The sequence below is a fragment of the Bubalus bubalis genome, chromosome 11 (genome assembly GCF_019923935.1).
Source record: "Bubalus bubalis isolate 160015118507 breed Murrah chromosome 11, NDDB_SH_1, whole genome shotgun sequence".
NCBI classification, from domain to species: domain Eukaryota; kingdom Metazoa; phylum Chordata; class Mammalia; order Artiodactyla; family Bovidae; genus Bubalus; species Bubalus bubalis.
This window is the reverse complement of record NC_059167.1, coordinates 38,093,767-38,113,064: the sequence shown is the minus strand read 5'-3', so window position 1 is coordinate 38,113,064 and position 19,298 is coordinate 38,093,767. Positions and strand designations below refer to the sequence as shown.

General features: G+C 54.5%; 1 protein-coding gene across 1 annotated transcript; it reads left to right on the top strand.

Annotated features, from left to right (window-relative positions):
- Positions 1 to 236: 236 nt before the first annotated feature.
- On the top strand, positions 237 to 19,161 carry SHF (Src homology 2 domain containing F). Its single transcript, XM_006076336.3, is given in 8 exon segments — positions 237 to 440; positions 442 to 765; positions 9,371 to 9,512; positions 11,798 to 12,004; positions 13,173 to 13,313; positions 14,583 to 14,754; positions 14,892 to 15,011; positions 18,398 to 19,161. Coding segments are annotated over 8 exon segments (1,473 nt in total). The 5' UTR covers positions 237 to 260; the 3' UTR covers positions 18,585 to 19,161.
- The last annotated feature ends 137 nt before the right edge of the window (positions 19,162 to 19,298 follow it).

The following is a 19,298-nucleotide window of genomic DNA, read 5'->3' as shown; positions in this document are numbered from 1 at the left end:
CCTCAGTCCATCCTCAGGAGTCGGATGCCCTGCCCTGGGGTCGCCACTTCGCGTCTTCGGCGAGCACACAGGCTGGAAGCCCGTACCCCTCCTCTCCGTGGGGCGGGGAGTGGGGGGAGGTAGACCCCTTTAGGTAGCGGAACCCCGCCTCTCCCTTGTTACCGACGAGCCCCGCCCCCTCTCGCCGCCCGGCGGAGCTCCGCCCCCTCCCCGCCCCCCGCCCGGCCACCACTCTCCCCTAGCTCAGTCTAGCCGGCCCCATGTTACTGAGCGGAGCTCCTCCGGCCGGCTCCGGCCCCGGCCCGCGGGCGCAGGGGAGCGCGGGGGGCGGCCCGGCAGGATCACGCCGCGGCGCCGGGGGTGCAGGAGCGGGACCAGGAGGGGGCGGCAGCGGCGGAGTGGCCAAGTGGCTCCGGGAGCATCTGGGCTTCCGCGGGGGGGGGCGGCGGCGGCGGCGGAGGTGGGGGCAAGCCGGCGCCCCCCGAGCCGGACTACCGCCCCCCTGCACCTTCCCCAGCCGCACCCCCCGCACCTCCCCCGGACATTTTGGCTGCTTACCGGCTGCAGAGGGAGCGTGACTTCGAAGACCCCTACTCCGGGGGGCCGTCCGGCACCGCTGCCCTAGCCACCCCCGCCGCCCCCGGCCCCACACCCCCGCCGCGCCACGGCTCGCCCCCCCACCGCCTTATTCGGGTCGAGACCCCTGGGCCCCCAGCTCCTCCGCCTGAGGAACGAATCTCTGGACACCCCGCCAGCAGCGACAGGGTGAGTGCCACGCCGGGCAGGGGGCGGCCAGAAGGAGAGGTGGTCGGAGGTCTGAGGCTTACGAGAGGGACAAAGGTGGCCTGACCGGGGCCGGGCCCCTCGGTGTCACGGTTCCTGGCGGACACGATCTTAGTCTCTGACCCCGCGGCTCGAAGGCTTCATCCACCTTTGTTCAGATTCTCGACCTACTAATTTGGGACGTGCGCCCCAAACTCTGCCTCTTTCCCTTATTATCGCCCCGGAACTAGTGACCCTCCCCCTCCCAGGTTCTGCTCTCCTCCTCGCAGCCCCCGGAGCCTAATCAGGGAGCCTTTTTCTAACGGGATTTGAGCCCCGCTTTTCCCCAGTTTATGGCTTTTCAACTCTCCGGGAGCAGCAGCTCACTGCCTTTTGATCTCTGACCCCTCCCCCCAGGGCAGAGTGAGCGCAAAGCTCCTTCCCACCTCCTGTTAGCATCTTTGCAGGTGCTAAAGCGCCAGGACGGAGGTGAAGACTGGTTTTCTCCCGGACACAGCAAAAGCTGGCTTTTGCCTTAACCCATGGTGCTGGAGACGGGTGGACTGTTGAGCAGGGTAGACTTGTTCTTAGCAAGCCAGAACCAGCAGTATGCATCTCTTCACCAAGGATGCTGACCACTGAGGTACAGGCAGGGCCACTCCTGCTCTCCTTCCCTATCTCCTCAGGTATGGGGACAGTCGGGCTTTCCTGGTGGCTCAGTGGTAAAGAATCCATCTGCTAACGCAGGAGACTCAGGTTTGATCCCTGGGTCAGGAACATACCCTGGAGAAGGAAATGGCAACCCACTCCAGTATTCTTGCCTGGGAAATCCCATGGACAGAGGAGCCTGGCAGGCTGCAGTCCATGGGGTCATGGTCAGACACGACTTAGCAACTAAACAACAACATGGGCACAGTCAGTGCTCAGAACCTGTTGCCCAGAAGGGACTAAGCAACTGAGCCCACTCCTTCTCTCTTCTTGGCCTCCTCCTCCTGGTGTCCATTCTAAGGATGGCTAGAGCTTTTCATGGATCTTCAAGCTTAGGGTTCTCACCATTCTTGAGAATGTCCATTGTGGCTCAAAGCCCCAGGTAGAGAAACCACCCCCTGCCCAACCCCAGTGTGGCCTGAGAGCTGAAAGCCATCCTCAGGCCCCTGTGGCCCTAAATTCTAGGAAGGTGACTCTGTGGGTGGCCCTGGCTCTGTTGTCCCTCTTCACTGTCCTCTGGGAGCTTGCTCTGGGGCTTACTCCCCTCTCCTCAGCAGAGAACACTGTTTTCTTTGATTGGAGAGCAAAGTTGCTGTCTGAATCCATTGGCTGCAGTATTGAGGTTTTCAGCTGAAAGTGTGATGCTGTTCTGCCCAATTTCCTGGGTAAGAGAGATGTGTCGGGGTCAGAGAAAAGCCTCAGGAATGTGAGTTATTTTTCCCTGAGTTCCTGCCATGGGGCACGGCTGCCCATCCTGCCCATTCTGCAGACCCTTTGCCTGCAGAAGGCAGCTGGCCTGTCCCCACGTGTCCTTAGGCTCCTCCTCTTCCTAATTTTCCCTGTTGATGATGGTGGTGGTGGCAGTGGCTTTGTTCTTACTATTGACCAGTTAGTCTCCTCCTCCCTGACCATTGCCTATGGGCATGTGGGCTTGGACTGTCCCTGGCCCTCCTCCTCTCTGCATCCTCTTGGGATGGCATAACAGGCTGCCCACCAAGCCATGGGCTCCTCCGGGACAAGGACCATGTCTTCATATTATGTCTCACAAGTGCCTAACACAGAATTTGGCATAAAGAGGGGTGGTGTGTAAATAAGTCCTGAGTTGTGACTGTCCATTGCCATGGTGATCTGAGGGTGAGCATTTCCCCTAACTAAAACTCCCCATGTCCATATTCTCACAGAGACCCCCAAGGAAGGGGCTGTGCCCACACAACCATGCGGAAACCCACAGCCTCTTCTCACCGAGGGCATCCATCCTTCTCCTAGTCGGCTCTGTGATCTGTGGGCTGCTCAGACCTTGTGGGCTAAGCAGTGTCTGACTCCTTTGTCGGCTGTGGGGACAGAAATGAAATGGAGCACTCAGTGGTTTAGTGGGTGTGTGAGAAAGACCCAGGAAGCTATCTGAGCTGGCCCCAGGGCAGGGATGCTGACCTGGGGCTGCCCCCACCCCCAGCCCCACCATTCCTAGAGAGCAGCTCCACCCCCTCAGGAACAGTTTGGATCTTCTTAGGAAGAGCCCAGACTGCACACCTGAGCCCCTTACCCTAAACCCAGGTGTCAGCCCATGCCTGCAGAGCCTGCACAGAGTTGTGGCTTCTAGATAGTGAGCCGGCCTGGCCCCCTGAGCCCCTGCTCAGCCAATATTTCTGTTCTGTGTGGCTGCTTTCTCCTTAATCTCCGTTTCCCCCACTCTTAGCCCTGCAGGTCCCCTTGGCTTGTTGCTTTTGGGTTACTTCCTGAGGCGTGATGAAGCTGGGCCCCAGGTTTTGCTTTGGGCTGGCTCATTTCTCTCCTGCAGCCCAGCAGCTGGTACTGGGTGGGTCAGAACCCTCTGAGAGGCTGGATCATGAGGTTTGATGCAATGGGTGGAAATGCTTCTGTGATGAGCCAGAGAGATTGAAGAGGAATGAGCCCAGTGGATGTAGGGTCAGGAGAGAATAGGCCTTCAGACAGGACCCTGAGAGGCCTGGGGGCTCAAGACCATTAGCCTTTTACCCATGCAGGGCTCTGGCTGCTGGTCCACCCCGAGACCCATGGCTGCAGTTGGCAGGGGTGCACGGGTGGCCATCTGGGCAGGCCTGGCAGGGCAGGTGTGGGAGCAGCAGGAGCCGCACCCTGCACCAGGCAGGCGGGGCCTCGCCATCTGGCTGCAGGAAGGCTCCCTCTTGGTGCTGGGCCCTGTCTGGCCATCAGGCTGTGCTCTGGCAGAGGGGCTAGAGAGCTGTGCCTTCCCTTGCTTTGCTCCCTTTTCTCAGACCTTCAACAGGAAAAACCTGATCTAATTAGCAAAGGGGGCTGGGGTTGGGAGAGGGGCCCTGACTGGATGAAGCTTTGAGTTGCCTCTGACAATCTGCACAATGTGTCCTTTGCCCCCATCATGCCAAGATACGTGTGAGAGAGACGGACAGAGATAGAGAATGCGTGAGAGTGAGAGCAAAGAGAGAGAAGTGATGTGAGACAGGCACCTTGTATGAACTGAAACTAAGATTCTTGTCCCTAGCTCACAGATGGGCCTCTAGGGTTCACGAACCTCCAGAAATAGTGCGCAGATATTTGGGTGAGCGAGCATTTTTCTGCAAAAAGGCTCACAGCTCTTGGATTCTTATTGGTGTTCACAGGGCCCAAAATATTAAGAACTTTGAAAAACAGATGCTATACCTCATAGATGGTTTTCATGTGGACTTGGATCCTCCAGGCCCAATTTGGAAATGAGTGAACAGATAGGCAGGAGGAAGGAAGTGAAGGATACATTCCGGCTGCCAAAGGTGAACAAGCTATGCCTGCCCTGGGGTTAGGGGGGCAGGTAGGGGCCCTCCCTTGGCCAGTGTTTATGGAGTGTTTGAGTATCGTTAAATGACACTGGCCCAGGCACCGCCTGGGAGGCTGAGGTCTTGCCTTTTTTGGGTTTGTTTGCTTTAATTTTCCTTCTTATGACTTGCACAGAATCTGGAGGTCTGATCTGTTTATCTTACACCTGTCCTCGTGTCCCCAGTGATGGAGGAAAAGAGAAGGGTCTGGGTCAAGGGTCCTCTGTGGACTGGTTAGACCTCTGAACCCTTTGTGGCCCGGGCTGGTCATCCGTGCTGCTGTTGGTCCCCCTGCCATTGGTGCGTCGAGGAGGGCCAAGGCCCGAGGTGACTGTGGGATGGTGTGGCAGGCCTGTCCACTCTCTTCACTACCGCCTTCTCACTCTGTGACACTCCCTCCTCTGGAAGACACCTGTGGCTTGTTGGCCAGCGACTCAGTGACATTGCAGCCCTGGTGCTTTCCCTTTGGGAGCCAGGAACAGGCAAGAGCCTGTGACCGGAATGGGAGCAGCTGGCTAGGGTCGGGGCTTGGAGGGGTACCTGGAGCCAACACCAGCTGCCTTGGAGAACCAGTGTGGTATGATAGGAGAGCGGAGAAGGGGCCCAGACCCTGCATACAGTGAGCCTGTCGTGCTTCCAGAGCCTGGGGCCCAGTGGTGCTTCATAGCACCTCAAGGTGCTTCTTCTCTCTTTTGGAGCTTGTTTTGTTTGTGTGTCACTGTGAGCTCATGAAGGATCCCGAAATTTGTTCTTTTCATATCTAACAATGTAATCATGGACGTTTACTGAGCCTCTACCTCATATCTAGCACTGTTTGAAGCAGCTCGCGTATATTAGACAGTTGATCCTCACAACAACCCTATAAGGACAAGTCTGGTCTGTTATTATTCCAGCATTACAAATAGGGAGATCAGGAATGTTGAGTCACACTTACTTGGTTTCACAGCTAGTTAGGAAAGCTGAAGTTCCCACTGGGGCAGCCTGATTCCAGACTGACTGCCAGCGTCGTGGGACCTTTGCACCTGCCTCGAGGACCCCTGCAGAGAGAGGAAGTGTCACTAAGCAGTTGCTAATGAACAAGGGGAAGGAGACTCTTAAAGAAGGAATGAGGATTGCATTCTATGCTGAGTTCACAATTTCCTGAATGCTGAAGGCCAGCACTTGCCCCTGAATCCCAAAGTGGCCTCAGACAGACCTTTCAAGAGTCTTACAAAGGTTCGTAGCAAGGGTTAGTTAGTACATGTCTGTGATGTTTGAATGTTTTACAGGCATGGCATTGCTTTGTGGTTAGAAAAGGATAATAACAAATTTGCTTCATGTAAGGGCATTTCCCTGGCAGATAATATTAGGAAGGGCATTCCGGTAAGTGGGAACAGAAAGTGCAAAAAGTTTGATCTTCAGGAAGGTAAATATCAGTAGTACACCATTTCTGAAACTGACAAATTTTCAGTGGTAAAAGAATTTCATGGTTAAAATAGTTTGGAGAAATGCTGAATTAGACAAAATTAGTTTATTCTTTTGACTGTAGGACTTCTCATAGCCTTTAACATGCTAAGGTGTATTTTATATCTACAAGTAGAGGAGGGAAGATGCTACATTTCCCAATTCTTCTGGAAAATCTATGGCAAGGCACTGAGAGTCAGGGGACCTGGGTCTCTGACTTTCTTGTCTCCACTGCTGCAAACTGTGCACCCTGGACAAGCCTGGACTCTGGGGCCCCAATGCCTGTATACAAGAGATTATCATCAGTGCTAAGACTGATGGAGCACTGACTCCATGCCAGCCTCTGGGCCAAAGACTTTTGTATTCATTGTCCTCTACCCAATCCTGTGAGACAGATACTAATACCAACCCCATTCCACAGATGAAAAGACCAGAAGCTTCCAGACATTAAATGTAAATGAAAGAAATAGAGGAAAGGGACAGTGGTAGACTTTGGAGACCTTACAGAGCCCAAATCCTGTGACATGTGTTCCCCTTGCTCCCCTGGCCTTAAGAACCCCATGGATTGGCTCAGGAACTCCTAGCAGGGTCCAGCTGCAGAGTGGGAGGGTGGAACCACATGGTGGGCCTGCCAGCTCCCTCAGGAGAGGCCTGGGCAGGAAGGAAAGGCAGAGCCAAACAGCTACTTTGGGAGGGACACTGCCCAACTGAACAGGCGCAAGAGCAGGGTCTTGGAGCCACCCTGCCAGATGGCAGGAGGGGAAGGAGACCTGGTTGGCAGGGGGCCCTCTGGGGAGCAGCTACTCACCTATTAGTTTGGAAATATTTCAGCATTTTAGGCGTTCCAACTACCATAGGGTTTGCCTAAATATCAGCCACGTGTTTTAGGTGCCTTCCCTGTCCGTTCCTTCCTTCTGCCCTTGAGCCAAAAGCTTTGATCCCCATCAAATATCCATTCTTCTGACTGACTGCTCCCACAGCCCCTACTGGTCAGTCAGTTAGGATGAATGGGGGACTGAGACTTGGTGTCTCTCCAGAAGATGGAGTCTGGGGAGCAAGAGGCCTTTTGAGCATCCAGAATGCACACTGAGCAGCTACTGTGTACCAGGCCGATACATATACTACAGTGAGCACATCAGAGTCGGGTAGAGGGCCCATAAAGTAAGTCGTGGTGGAGCAAAGGTGTCAGAAGCAGGCAGAGGCAGCTTTCCTACACCTGAATGGTTTGCCTTCTCACGTGACCTGGAAGCCACTGGGAAAGCAGGTCTGGTCTCTGATGGGGGTTCCCCATGTCCAGGCAGGTGCTTGTCCTGCCAATTTCCCAGCAGGCATCTCTGCTGCTGTTCCTGATCCCTGTCCTGTAGGTGGCTTTTCTGGGCACCCCTGCCTAGGGTGAGGGCCGAGGCTTCCTGGAGCAGGTGTAGAGCCAGGAATGGAACAGAGGAGCCATTGAGCTGCCCACAAAGCTGCCACCTGGATGCCCGTGGGCCCTGCGGGCTGGTGCTGTGGAGGCCCACACCAGCCTGGGAGGGGTCACAGCACCTGGCCCAGGCTCTGGTGGGAAGGGCCGGCCTGCAGCTCTGACTGAGCTTGGAAAGCCAGGGCATGGGGTGCTCCGTGGAGTTGGGGAGGAAGGGCCTGGGGCTTGGGCCAGGTGCTTCTGCTCCCAGAGCAGCTTCTGGGGACTCATACCTTCTGACTCCTCACCCAGATTCATGCTTCCTCTTCTGAATGAACAAGGAAAAGTGCTTCCTTTGTCCTTTCTTCCTTCCTGTTTATATGAACTGATTCAACACAGAATTACTGAGCACTTTAGGCATTGGGAATTTAGCAGTAAACATGATTCCTGCCCTCAGGAAGTTCACAGTCAGCAAGAAGACAGATAAGAAGACAAGTATATACTACACAATGTGATGATAGCCCAGCACAGAGCCCCTAACCAGACCTGGGGGGAGCCTGACTGGAAGGCTTTCTAAAGAGAAATAAGCTGATCCAGGTAATTGGAAAGCCTTAGAGATAAAAAAGAGATTATAGAGCTTTCAGGTAATGAAGTGACCGGAAACTTCAGGGAGGGAGAGAGAACATTTTTCTAGTGCCTTCTGTGGACCAGGTGCTTATTGGAGCTGGAGAGACAAAAATGACAAAGAGCTCAGGTTACAGGATGAGCTGGTGGAGGTGATAGGATGATCTGAGATGTGGCCTTAGGGGCATGCAGAGATACAATAGAGATAAAGGAGCTGGCGGTCTTGACTGGAACAAGGTGAAACAAGTGGGAGCTGAAGAACTGAAGGATGAGAGTTCAGCTAGGAGCTGTTGGGATGCATATCAAAGACCCCTGGAGGGGCCTGTAGGAGTGCTGCTGTTGCTGCTGCTAAGTCACTTGGAACCTGCAAAAAGGGGTATCTGAGGTGGGAAGTTTTCTTTCTTCATTCTGCCTTGCTAGGGGTCTCAGATCCTATTACTCAGGCCAGGGTGGTCATCCCCACAGCCTCCCTGCCCAGCTGACTCCCAGAGTTCTGATCTGGACCAGAAGGAAAGTCTAGAAGAATAGGGGAGAGGCAGGAGCAGCCCCTCCCCTAGGCCACAGGCCTCACAGCTACCTCTTGTCAATGCCCGGCATCCTGGTGTGCACTGATCCCCCAGGGCTGTTGGCACGGGGCGGACTAGGCTCTCTGTCTGCCTCAGCGGGTCCCCCTCCACCCAGCCTGTGCCCAGCTTGGAGAAAGGCTCTATTGTCCTCAATGAGCCCCGCCCCAGCACCTTAAGCTCTTCCGCAGGGTGTGTGGTTTGTGGTTCCCTCTGCCTTGACTGGAAGCAGGAACAGAGGGGTGGCCACGAGCCACTTGTGTGAGAGAAAGGGGGCAGCCTGAGTATGGAGGGCCAAGGCCAGGGCTGTCCTGTCCCTGCCCTCCAAGAGCCCAGAGGGGTTCTGCAGAGCCCAAATCCTGGTTTTCTCAGGGCTGTCCTAAGGTGGTCTCTCTCCCAGGACAGCCAAGATGCCCGTGGTAGCAGGTTGGCAGCATGATTTTGCACAAAGGGCACAGGTTCCAATCCTGGTTCCTCCGCTTACCTGGAACAGACTTGGGTATGTTGTTCCCTACCTCTCCTTAGCCTCCATTTCCTAAAAATGGGGATAATAATTCCCATATGGCATTTTTGAAGGGCTGTGAGGATAAACCAGTGAACTGTGACATAAAGTCAGTGTTCAGCCCTTCCTTCCTTGATGGTCAGCAAATATTTTCAGCATCTGGGAGTGCAATGGTAGACATGAACCAAGCTAATTGCCTCATTGTTTGCTGTTCCCTGCTTATTCTTAGGACACTCCCAACATCTTTATAAGCAGGTTTCTGAATTAATTCCTTCTGTTTGGTCATCTGGTCCTGCCTGGACTCTGAGGCAAATAAGGCCCAGAGCCTTATCCCGGCCATCTTGCCTAGGGGATGGCCCAAAGGCACACAATTAAGAGAAAAGGAAGATGGCCCATTCTGTGGGCAGCCTAGTGGGGGACCCCACAAAAGAAGAGCCAGAGCTTGTCCCCATCCAAGCTCCTGGGCAGCCAGGACTCTTGTTCCCATGGACAGAGCAACCGGGGAGAGGCAGAGCTGTCTCTCAGATGTCTGAAGCCTGTTCCCCTCACTCTCTTCCCACAGTTGGCAATTCTAGAAGACTATGCGGACCCTTTTGATGTTCAGGAGACTGGCGAAGGCCCAATAGGCGCTGCAGGAGCCCCAGAAAAGGTCCCTGAAAATGACGGCTACATGGAACCCTATGAGGCACAAAAGATGATGGCTGGTAAGTGATGGAGTCGGGGGTGGGAGCAGGGTTGGGGACACTCCCTGAGGCCTGAGTATTCACAGAACAGGCTCTGGGACCCACAAGTCTAAGGACTGATTCCTTGGTCCCGAGAAAAATAGGGAGAAAGCCTTTGCTGGGTCCTTGGGGAGGGTGGTGGCCATTGCCTTCAAGATAGTCATTTTGGAGGAGCTGGGACTTATGGAGCCTAAGACCTAAGGTACTGGAGAAGGCCATACAACCAAAGGTCAGACAGTAGAAACATTTGGGATAGTCAGGAAGGGCAGGCTAGTGGGCTGGGCTGGGGGTCACTGATCCCAAGAAGAGAATCACTAGCTTTAGGGAAGGTGATGGGGTCGAAACGATGGGATGTTGAAGTGAACACCTTTGTGGCGACTGAAAACACATAATTAGACATGCAGATGCAGTGCACAGAAGTGGGTACATAGTTCAGGGAGTGAGGGCAGGGAGAAATGAATAAGACCTGGCCCTGGGGAACAGAGGTCAAGAAAGCATACAGGAAAAGGGACCAACAGGGGAGGATGTGGTAGATCAGTGTAAGCCAAGGCCCCAGGGCAGGGTGAAAGGAAGGTTTGTTCAGGGGCAAATAATCTTAGTGCTAGGCATAAGGCTAAGCCTAGCTAAGAGCTAAGAGGGGCAGTAAAGGATCGCAAAGGCTCGAATGAGGCATTTGGACTTGCTCCAAAGTGGGGAGGGGAGCCATTCTGTATTCTTAAACAAGAAAGAAACAGGATGAATATGGCATTTTAAGAGGATTACTGAGGCTTTGGTGTACAGAACAGGCTAGAAGAACTGGGCATCAGGAAGATGAGTTATTAGGCTATTGTGGAAATTGTTGAGGCTTTAAGAGACCAATAATTAACACTTCTTTCTTCCCCTCTGGGCTTGGAAATAACTGAGAAATAGGATTAAGGAAACAGACAGATGGAGATAACAATGTCAACTTTATTACTGATAAAGTTGATTGGAGAACATTACTTAGCTATGTCACTACAATGGGCTTCTTAATACTTCACCACATAATTAAACTTGCCCACTCAGGCTTGGGCAACACAGGACAGCTGTAGGCCCCTGCACGGGGGCAGGAGGAGAAAGAACCAGAATGTTCTGTCTCTGCAAGTAGACAGATGTGGGAAAGAAAGGAAGCATCCACTGTCAGATCAGATAAGCTGCTCTCCCTCCCTGGGTGAGGTGGGTGAAGGGGCAGAGAGAAGCAGGGAGTGTTATTCCATGGAGACCATGAAACATGAGCCTGTAGAATGGAGGTTCACCCTAGCAGTAATCTAGATGAGGAGACCTGGCCCTGTGGAATGGAGGTCAAGATAAAGTGTCAGAGGGAAAGGGGTCATAGAGAGTTGAAAGCGGGGAGTCAGCAGGTGTTGGCACTGAACATGTGGGATTCAGAGAAAGAAGAGGGGCCAGGACCAAGGAGAGCAGTGTAATCGCCAGCAGTGGAGAAAATGAGAGGGTGGCTACTGTCTTTAGATCAGAGGGGTGTGGATACCTGGGAGGTCTAGGAGTGCCCTGGAATTGTATGAGAAAATTTGCACATTTTTCTGGGGGAGTAGCTCCATAATTTTTATCAAAATTTCATTGGGGTCAATGATCCCTAAAAGAGGATCACAGAAAAGACTAGAACTTTGGAAGAAAGCAGTGAGTTTGAAACACCAAAAGGAAATATCTTTATGGCAGTTGGAAACATACAGATGCAAAGGGTGCCATGAGACTGAAGAGTGAGGGCAGGGAGAAATGAATAAGACTTGGCCGTATGAGAACAGAGACCAAGAGAGGGATCCAGGGAAAGAGACTGAACTGGGGTGATCAGAGAGGCAGACAGTCCATGAAATTGACTCATCCAAGGGGACAGTTTCAAGGAGGAGGAGGTCAGCAGTGCCTGAACAACAAAGAAGGATTTTCTGACTGTGAGATGACAAAACTTGGGGCTCAAAGAAATAAGTGGATCTGGGTAGCAAGGAGGAAATGGACTCTGCCTCAGTTTCTGAAATGAGTAAGCCTCAGCAACCCACCCCTTGCTGGCCATCACAGGATCTCTTTTCAGTCTTTCCTTTGGTGCTTCTCTGCCCCTGCCTCCATGGGGTCCCATGCTGTTGGAACCCCAGGGGTGTTTTGAGGGGCCTCTGGTCTCCCTGCAGAGTCAGCAGCCTCCCCTCTGAAGTCTTATAGCTGGAGGGTGCTGCCTGCCAGGGGAGCTAAGCCAGGCAGCCAGGACCGCTCACACCTCCCCTCCTGCCTTGCCCTGGCAGAGATCCGGGGCTCCAAGGAGACAGCAGCTCAGCCCCTGCCTCTGTATGACACACCCTATGAGCCAGAGGAGGAGGGGGCCACCCCAGAGGGTGAGGGGGCCCCCTGGCCCCGGGAGTCCCGCCTGCCAGAGGATGATGAGAGGCCCCCTGAGGAGTATGACCAGCCCTGGGAGTGGAAGAAGGAGCGGATTTCCAAAGCCTTTGCAGGTGAGTCCTGGGTGGAGAGGGCAGCTCTGCTGGGGCCTCGGAGCAGCTTTCCAGGCTCAGGGGAATGGGAGGACTGGGCCCTGGGGACAGAGGTGATGAGTTGGGCACTGTGAACACGAACTGTGTGCAGCGTCAGGGGATGACTTCGTGCATCACCACCTCTCAGGCCCCCATCTTTTAGGAGGCAGGGTAGACTTAAAAGTAAAGAAATTCCAAACAAAATGCTCAAACGTGTGGCCTGTGTTAAAGACTTACATTTAACAAAACAAAGCACAGAGGGTGTGCGTGGGTGATGCAAGAGCCTGGATCCTTGATTCAGTGAGAACATCAAGGACTTAGTGCCATTAGACCTTATTCCTGCTCCTGTGTCCTCCTCAACCCTCCCTGGGCAAGGGGCTCATCCTGGAGCTGGACTCGACTCTCCGCTCTGTCCCGCCAACCCTGGCAGTCAGACTGAGAAACCACTGCTTTCTCATTTGTTTCCTGTAAAGCATGCACCGTTGAGGATGGGCCATTTATCTCCAGGAGTCTCCTTGGAGAATCAATACTGTTTGGATTGCTTAATGGGAAAATCTATGCTCGTCATTAGGAAACCTCGTTAGCAGTCCTACAGCCGCCAGTGGCATGGCTCTGCTAATTGTCAAGGCTCAGGATTGAGAGTGTGGGGGGTAAATTTCAATAAAATATCTGCCCCCGTGTCTGAGCTTTCCTGACACCCTGCGGCCAGACTGTCTGGGTCTTGCTACCCATGAGTTCCCGGGCTTCAGGTGAAAGGGAGAAGAGAGGCAAGGTGGGAGGTGCCAGGAGGCTGTGGGGGTGCCTGGGTATGGTACTGGGTGGTGTGGACAGCCCTTTGTCCCACTTTTCCTCCCTGCCCAGTCCCTTTGGGCCCTGGAGGCTCGAGAGACATCAAAAGGGACCTGTGGGGCTGGCAGAGCAAGGCCCTGTGTTCTGCTGATTATCACTGGAGCCTCCCACTGGAGCAGTCAGTGTGGCTCCACCCAGTCCCCTGAGAGTCCTCTTCTTCCCCCAGAAACCGCCCCTGCCTCTGTTCCTTTTCCTTTCCAGGCTGTCCTATGTCCTGGCTCTGGTTTCGGTGTCTCAATCTCTGCCTCTCTCTGTCTCTGTCTCTGTCTGTCTCTCTTCTCCCGGCTGCTCCTGGCTCCAGTTGACATTAAGGTCATCAAAGACCTACCTTGGCCTCCGCCCGTGGGACAGCTGGACAGCAGCCCCTCCCTGCCCACCGGGGACAGGGACATCTCCGGTCCAGCCTCCCCCATCCCCGAGCCCAGCCAGGAGGATGGCAGCGGTGGGTCCCGTGGGGGCTTCTGGCGAGGGCCAGCCCGTAGGCCCCGTGGGATTGGGTGGGAGGAGCTGAGAGGTGGGGTGGAGTTCAGAGAGCCCAGGAGGAATGCCTCTGGTCCTGGAGGGAGAGGAAAGGGACAAAGGACACGGTCCTCCCTCCCCAAAGCACAAGGGAGGTGCCTCCTGAGAGAGGCCCCTTCCAGATATCTTTCCCACCAAGCCAGGTAAATCCACTCTTCTAAATTCACGTTTTGGGGCAGAGCTCTGCCTAACCGGATCCTTCAGCAGCACAAATAACCCTGAGGCTAGGTGATACTAGCACAGGAAGGACCTGACTCCTTAAAGGAGAGATCTGATTTTGCACCTGGTGACTGGAGGGCTTGAAAGTGGTACTCAGAGAGAAAAAGAGCCCAAATGGGGAGAAAGAAGACACTGAACCCTTCATCTATGTTCAGTTTTATGCACAATGGGCAGCCAGGGGTGGGCTTGCGGCTGTGCATACACACACAGGCATGAGCACTTGTTTGTATATTTGTGCCTGTGTGTGAGTGGGCATTTTGTAAATACAGGCTGAGGGAGGGTCTCTGTCACCTGTGCATGCTGGCTTTACCCGTGTGGGCCACTGGCTTCAGCCCTCCCTGGGCAGGCTGCCCAGGGTCTTGGAAGGGCTCTGGGGTCTGGGAGGGCACCGCTGCCTCTGCTGGGCTTCTGTCGGGGGCAGGGGGCAGGGGGGTGGGAGTGGGGGAGCCTATGGGCAGCGACCTTGGGGGCGGGGGCAGGCTGGCGGCTTTGGGCTTTGGGCAGGGTTGGCCTGTCAGGATGGCACCAAGGGAAATCAGATAATTGTTCTCGGATCGATAAGTCATTTCTACAGAATGGCTTGGCAGGGTGATTTGGAGAACGGTAATGAACTCTGAGGAGGAGAAAGAAACAACATTATCAGCGCTGAAGCCACCCTGAGGGGGATGGGAGAGGGAAGGCAGTCATCTCCTCCAGAGGGAGAGGTTTAAGTGGTTTCTCATGTCATTTCTCTCCCCTCTCCTGCCACAGAATGGGGACCGAAAGGCCCTGTGTACACAGGAGAGCTGAGCCCCGCCCCCACCAAGGAACTGAAGATACTGTCCCTTGAGCTAGTCAGGCTTATGAGCAGGCCCCACCCTTGCAGAACATTCCTTTGTTCCCTTTTGGGTGGAAATGGGGATGGAGCACTGGCTAGGCTATAGGGCTCTACCTCTAGGGTCCTCAGAGTCTGTGACTGGTATGTTCCCCACAGCCCAGTTTGAAGGATCTGAGAAGAGCTGCCTGTCACCTGGCCGGGAGGAGAAGGGGCGCCTCCCTCCCCGACTCTCTGCAGGGAACCCCAAGTCAGCCAAGCCCCTAAGCATGGAGCCCAGCAGCCCCCTGGGGGAGTGGACAGACCCAGCACTGCCTCTGGAAAACCAGGTGTGAGTGTCTGTGTCCAGTTGGGGACCCTCCCCTCCCTTCCCGGCACTGACTTGCCTGCTGGGAACACTCAGAATGGGTGGGCCTGGACAGCCAGGGACCCAGCAGAGATGCCCCCCTTTCTTTCTCTTGTCCTCAGCTGGTATCACGGGGCCATCAGCCGAACAGATGCCGAGAACCTGCTCCGGCTGTGCAAAGAGGCCAGCTATCTGGTGCGCAACAGTGAGACCAGCAAGAATGACTTCTCCCTGTCCCTCAAGTGAGTGGGGCCTGCTGGCTGGGGGCTCTAGACAAGATGAGCCTGTCAGGATGAGTCCAAGGGGAATCAGTGTGAGGACTACCAGCAGGACGGGAGGAGTCTCCAGTTTCTCTCCCAGGCTGGAGAGAACTTCATCCCCTGTGAACACGTGCTGACTCTGGGCCAAGCCCGGGCACCTGAGGCTTGACTGAGGCTTGACTTGCTCTCGAGGAGCTTGGAGTCCTTTGGGGAAAACAGTTAAGGTATTGAATCCAGCTTAGAAGTGTTCTGTCCCTTTCTAGCTCTGTGACCTGGAGCCCCTTAACCTCTGTGGGCCTCAGGGGCAATAACATATCTGCCTTATAGGGAAGGATTTATTAAGCACTTAGCATAGTGCTGAGTGCTTAATAAATTATCAGTGTCATCATTATTAATGAAAGTCCAAGATGTTCTAGAAGTACAGGGGAAGAGATGGGATCTTTGCCTGTGGAACTCAACATGGTGAGATAGAGGCTGGGTTCTGGGAAGAAAGTGGAATGTTGGACACAGAGCTGTTCTTGTTCACTCTGAGGAGGTGGGCAGAAGGTCTGGGGATGGCGGCTGACAACTGAGCTTTAAAGGGTCCTGAAAGTGGCAGAGGAGTCAGGGCACCTCCTCCTCCTCAGCCTTCCACTCTGGGCACAGATATTTTACATAGACCAGCATCTGCCTCCCAGGTTCTACCGGCAGGGTTGCTAGTCTCCTTGGTGCCCAGGAGTTCTGTCTAATAGAACCCCACATGGCAGCCTGTCAGAGCGCTGTGTCCATTCACATCTCCCATCATTACCGGGCCACCTGTACCACTTCCTACCATATTTCCTAGGGGGCATTAGAGTACAGGTATACCGCACTTCAAACATCCAATATATGGAAATTTGGGAGTATTAAACACACACATTTGAGGATAATTATTCAACTTCACTAAAAGATAATGGGAAAAAATGCCAAACTAAAGTCAGATAACCTGAATTTCATTCTTGGTTTTTAGTAAAACTACCTGTGTGACCTTAGGCAAATCACTTAACCTCTCTGGACTTTCTGCATTTGCCAAATATGTCCAATGGCTATCTCTTAGGGTTCTTCCAGGTTTTATGCTCAGGGGGCCTGCAAGTTATGAAAACAAAAGAACATTCAGGAAAAATTTATTTGTCAAAAATTTGATCTACATCACTTCGGAAATATGTATTGCTTTAAAAATCGTAGTCATGATTCCTAGAGCATCTACTAGGTGCCAAGCAGCATGTAACACCATCTCCAAACCAACTGCCACCTGCAAGATCAATCTCTTTTTATAGAAAAAGAAACCAGATTCAAAGAGGTACGTGATTTGCTCAAGGCCAACAGCAAATCAAGTGCCCAAAGCAGGCTCTGAACCCCACTCAGGCTGACTCCACGAACCTCACTGTTCCATTACACAGTTCCACCCCGGTCAAGGCTGGTATGGTCCAAAGCAAGGAAAGACAACGGGGTCTGGCTCCCAAACAGAGTAGAGTCTGGGCCCTGCCTTATCCCGAGGAGTGAAGGAGGGGGGGCGGCCTGGACACTGCTCCAGCCCAGGCTCATCTGGGCCTGCCAGCATCTGTCTGCCAGAGTCTCGTTTGCATATAAATGGCTTCTCTGAAATACAATTATAGTTTCTCTTGTCTCTGTAATGGAAGGGCTTTCACTGGTAATTAAACAGCTTCCTCCAAAAGCCTGCCAGCCCTTACGCTGTGGGCCAGCAAGTCCCACCCTGGTTCCCAGAGGGTCAGGCAAAGGCTCTGCTGTGTCCTAATGGATGCTTGGGACTTTGTCCCAGGAGGTCAGTTAACCACACGGAGGCTGAGCTCTCAGCTGCCAACTCAGTTCTTTGACCACTTGTTGCTCTTTTTGGCCAGACCTGTCCCTCAAGGAGAAGCTATAAGGACAGTTTTCAGGAGAGGTAATCCCCCCAAGTGCACTGTGGGGAGGGGGTTGTCCCCTAACGGTGAGAGCACAGGGCCCATGCTGCTGCCCACAGCCATGTGCTGGGCTTTGGGCATAGGAAGGACAGAGGAGGGTGACTACTCACTGCTTCCCCTCTCCATTGCCCCAGGGGCTGTAACTTTTCTTAGGCCCTTTGCTCTATTCTCTGGGGCCTGCATGCTCACTGTCAATTCAGCCTTATCTCAGACCTGCAGATGAAAGATGGCCCCACACCCTGACACAAACCCAGGCTTGAGGGCACTCCACCCTAAGCGGGAAGGGAAGGATGGATTTAAGGGCCTGCCTTTTTCTTCCCATCCCTTTCCTCTTTAGTTTCCCCATTCTCCGTGCTTTCTCACTGTAGGCCTAGTGCAATGCGTCCAGGCAGAGCCTTCTTTGTACGTAGATGGGAAACAAGTGGTTTGCCAGCCTCAACTCAAGGGTGGGGCCTCACAAAGAGCAGCCCCCTTGCCAGCCCTGCCTCTCACCAGCTTCTGAGCCTTGCCCGTGTCCCCTCCAGGGGCTCAGACCAGCAGAAGCAAGTCCTCAGGCTTCAGGGCTCTTCAAGGATTGTTTCTCTGTTGCTTGTGTGTGCATTTTAGAGCTGGGGCCTGGCTGAGCAGGCTGGTGGTAGTTTGAACAGACGTTCTTGCTGGGAGCTGGCCAGAGCTCAGCAGCATGGCCTTCGTCTTGTGGGCAGGGCTGGGCACTAATGCTGATTTCCTGGATTGTGGTGGGGAGATGGGAGAGGCAGTGGAGCATGTCCTCTCTGAGGGAGGGAATGGAGAGGCAGCCTAGTGATGATGTCATCCCAGGCAGAAGAGCTGGATAGATGAGGGGGGGTTGGGAGATTGGCCCAAGGCCCAGTTAGCAGGAGGGTGAAGGGATATCCTCAGGACCAGGCAGTTGGGTGTTCCCAGATTTGGAGGGATGTCCAAAGCAGCTCACCCCCTCCCCAAATCATTGCACGAGAGAATCCCAACCAAGATTCACTTGGTTGTCGCATCTGGCCACCCACTGTCCTGCCAAGGGTGTCACCAGGATCTTCCCCTACACAGGTGTTCTCCCCCACAGCTCAAGGAGGGGGAGGATAAACTGGCCCTGGCTGGGGGCGGGGGTGGGAGAGACTGGATCCCAGGATTGGGGGGTGGTGCTGATACCTTGTTTCCACCTGCACACACCCTGTACACTCACCACACACACATTCTTGGCACACCCAGTGCCCTCACCACAAAGCCAATGCCTGCTGCCGCCTACTCACAAAATCCCCTCCATCTCCTCCCCGCTTTCTGGACTGCCCTCCATCTCAGCGGCCTTGGAAGAACCACTGCCAGGGTCGGGGGTGGGGGGAGCAAGGGTGGGAGGGGTGGGTACAGGGACTGGAGAGGGCCCTGGCTCAACAGGGTCTCCCCTCCTCTTCCCAGGAGCAGTCAGGGTTTCATGCACATGAAGCTGTCCCGGACCAAGGAACACAAGTACGTGCTAGGCCAGAACAGCCCGCCCTTCAGCAGCGTCCCTGAAATCGTGCACCACTACGCCAGCCGCAAGCTGCCCATCAAGGGCGCGGAGCACATGTCCCTGCTCTACCCCGTGGCCATCCGGACTCTGTAGGGGTGAGGCCCGGGCCTTGTGACAGATCTGGACCCAGCCCTGAGCGACCTCTCCAACCTTTCTTCCCCTCTTCCAGGAATCAGTGGAAGCTGTGATAGTCCTTAATTTATTCTTAAGGGGAAGGGCTACAGGGACCTTGGAGTTAGAGGTGGTCGGGAGCTGAGGCTTGAAGACTCCCTGGGGAGAAAGGATAGCCCCTGGAGGAAGGAGACGTCAGAATCACTGGTCTTCCGAGGGGTTTAAGATCGATAGCTCCAGCCCCTTTCTTCCCCTCGGGCAGAGGTGGCGATCCCTTTCCCCGACATCCTCTTCCCCTGGGGTGGAAAGGTGAATGCCGGATGGAACTGGACGCGGGCCAACGGGGCACCCTGGCCATCTCTCCGCCTCCACTTCCAAACCACCAGCGGGGGTTCACCCAGAGTCTGCTGCAGGGCTTCGGGTAGACCGACCCCTGGGATGGAGACGGCATTGGGGGTGGGGAAAGAGGGGAAGGGCTCGGCCGCCGGGAACTTGTGCAGGCTCCGGGCCGCCCCGGCTCTGGGCCAGAGGCAATAAATAAACTCTGTCCTGCCAGGCACAGCCGCGTCCGCGCCTCCAGCGCCGCCGCCGCCGCCGCCCTCCGGGCCGACGGGGGAGGGAGCGGAGCGAGCACAGATTCTGTTTATAATCAGCTCTGGAGCAGCAGGCACGGGGCGTCTGTGAAAAGCAGTTTCG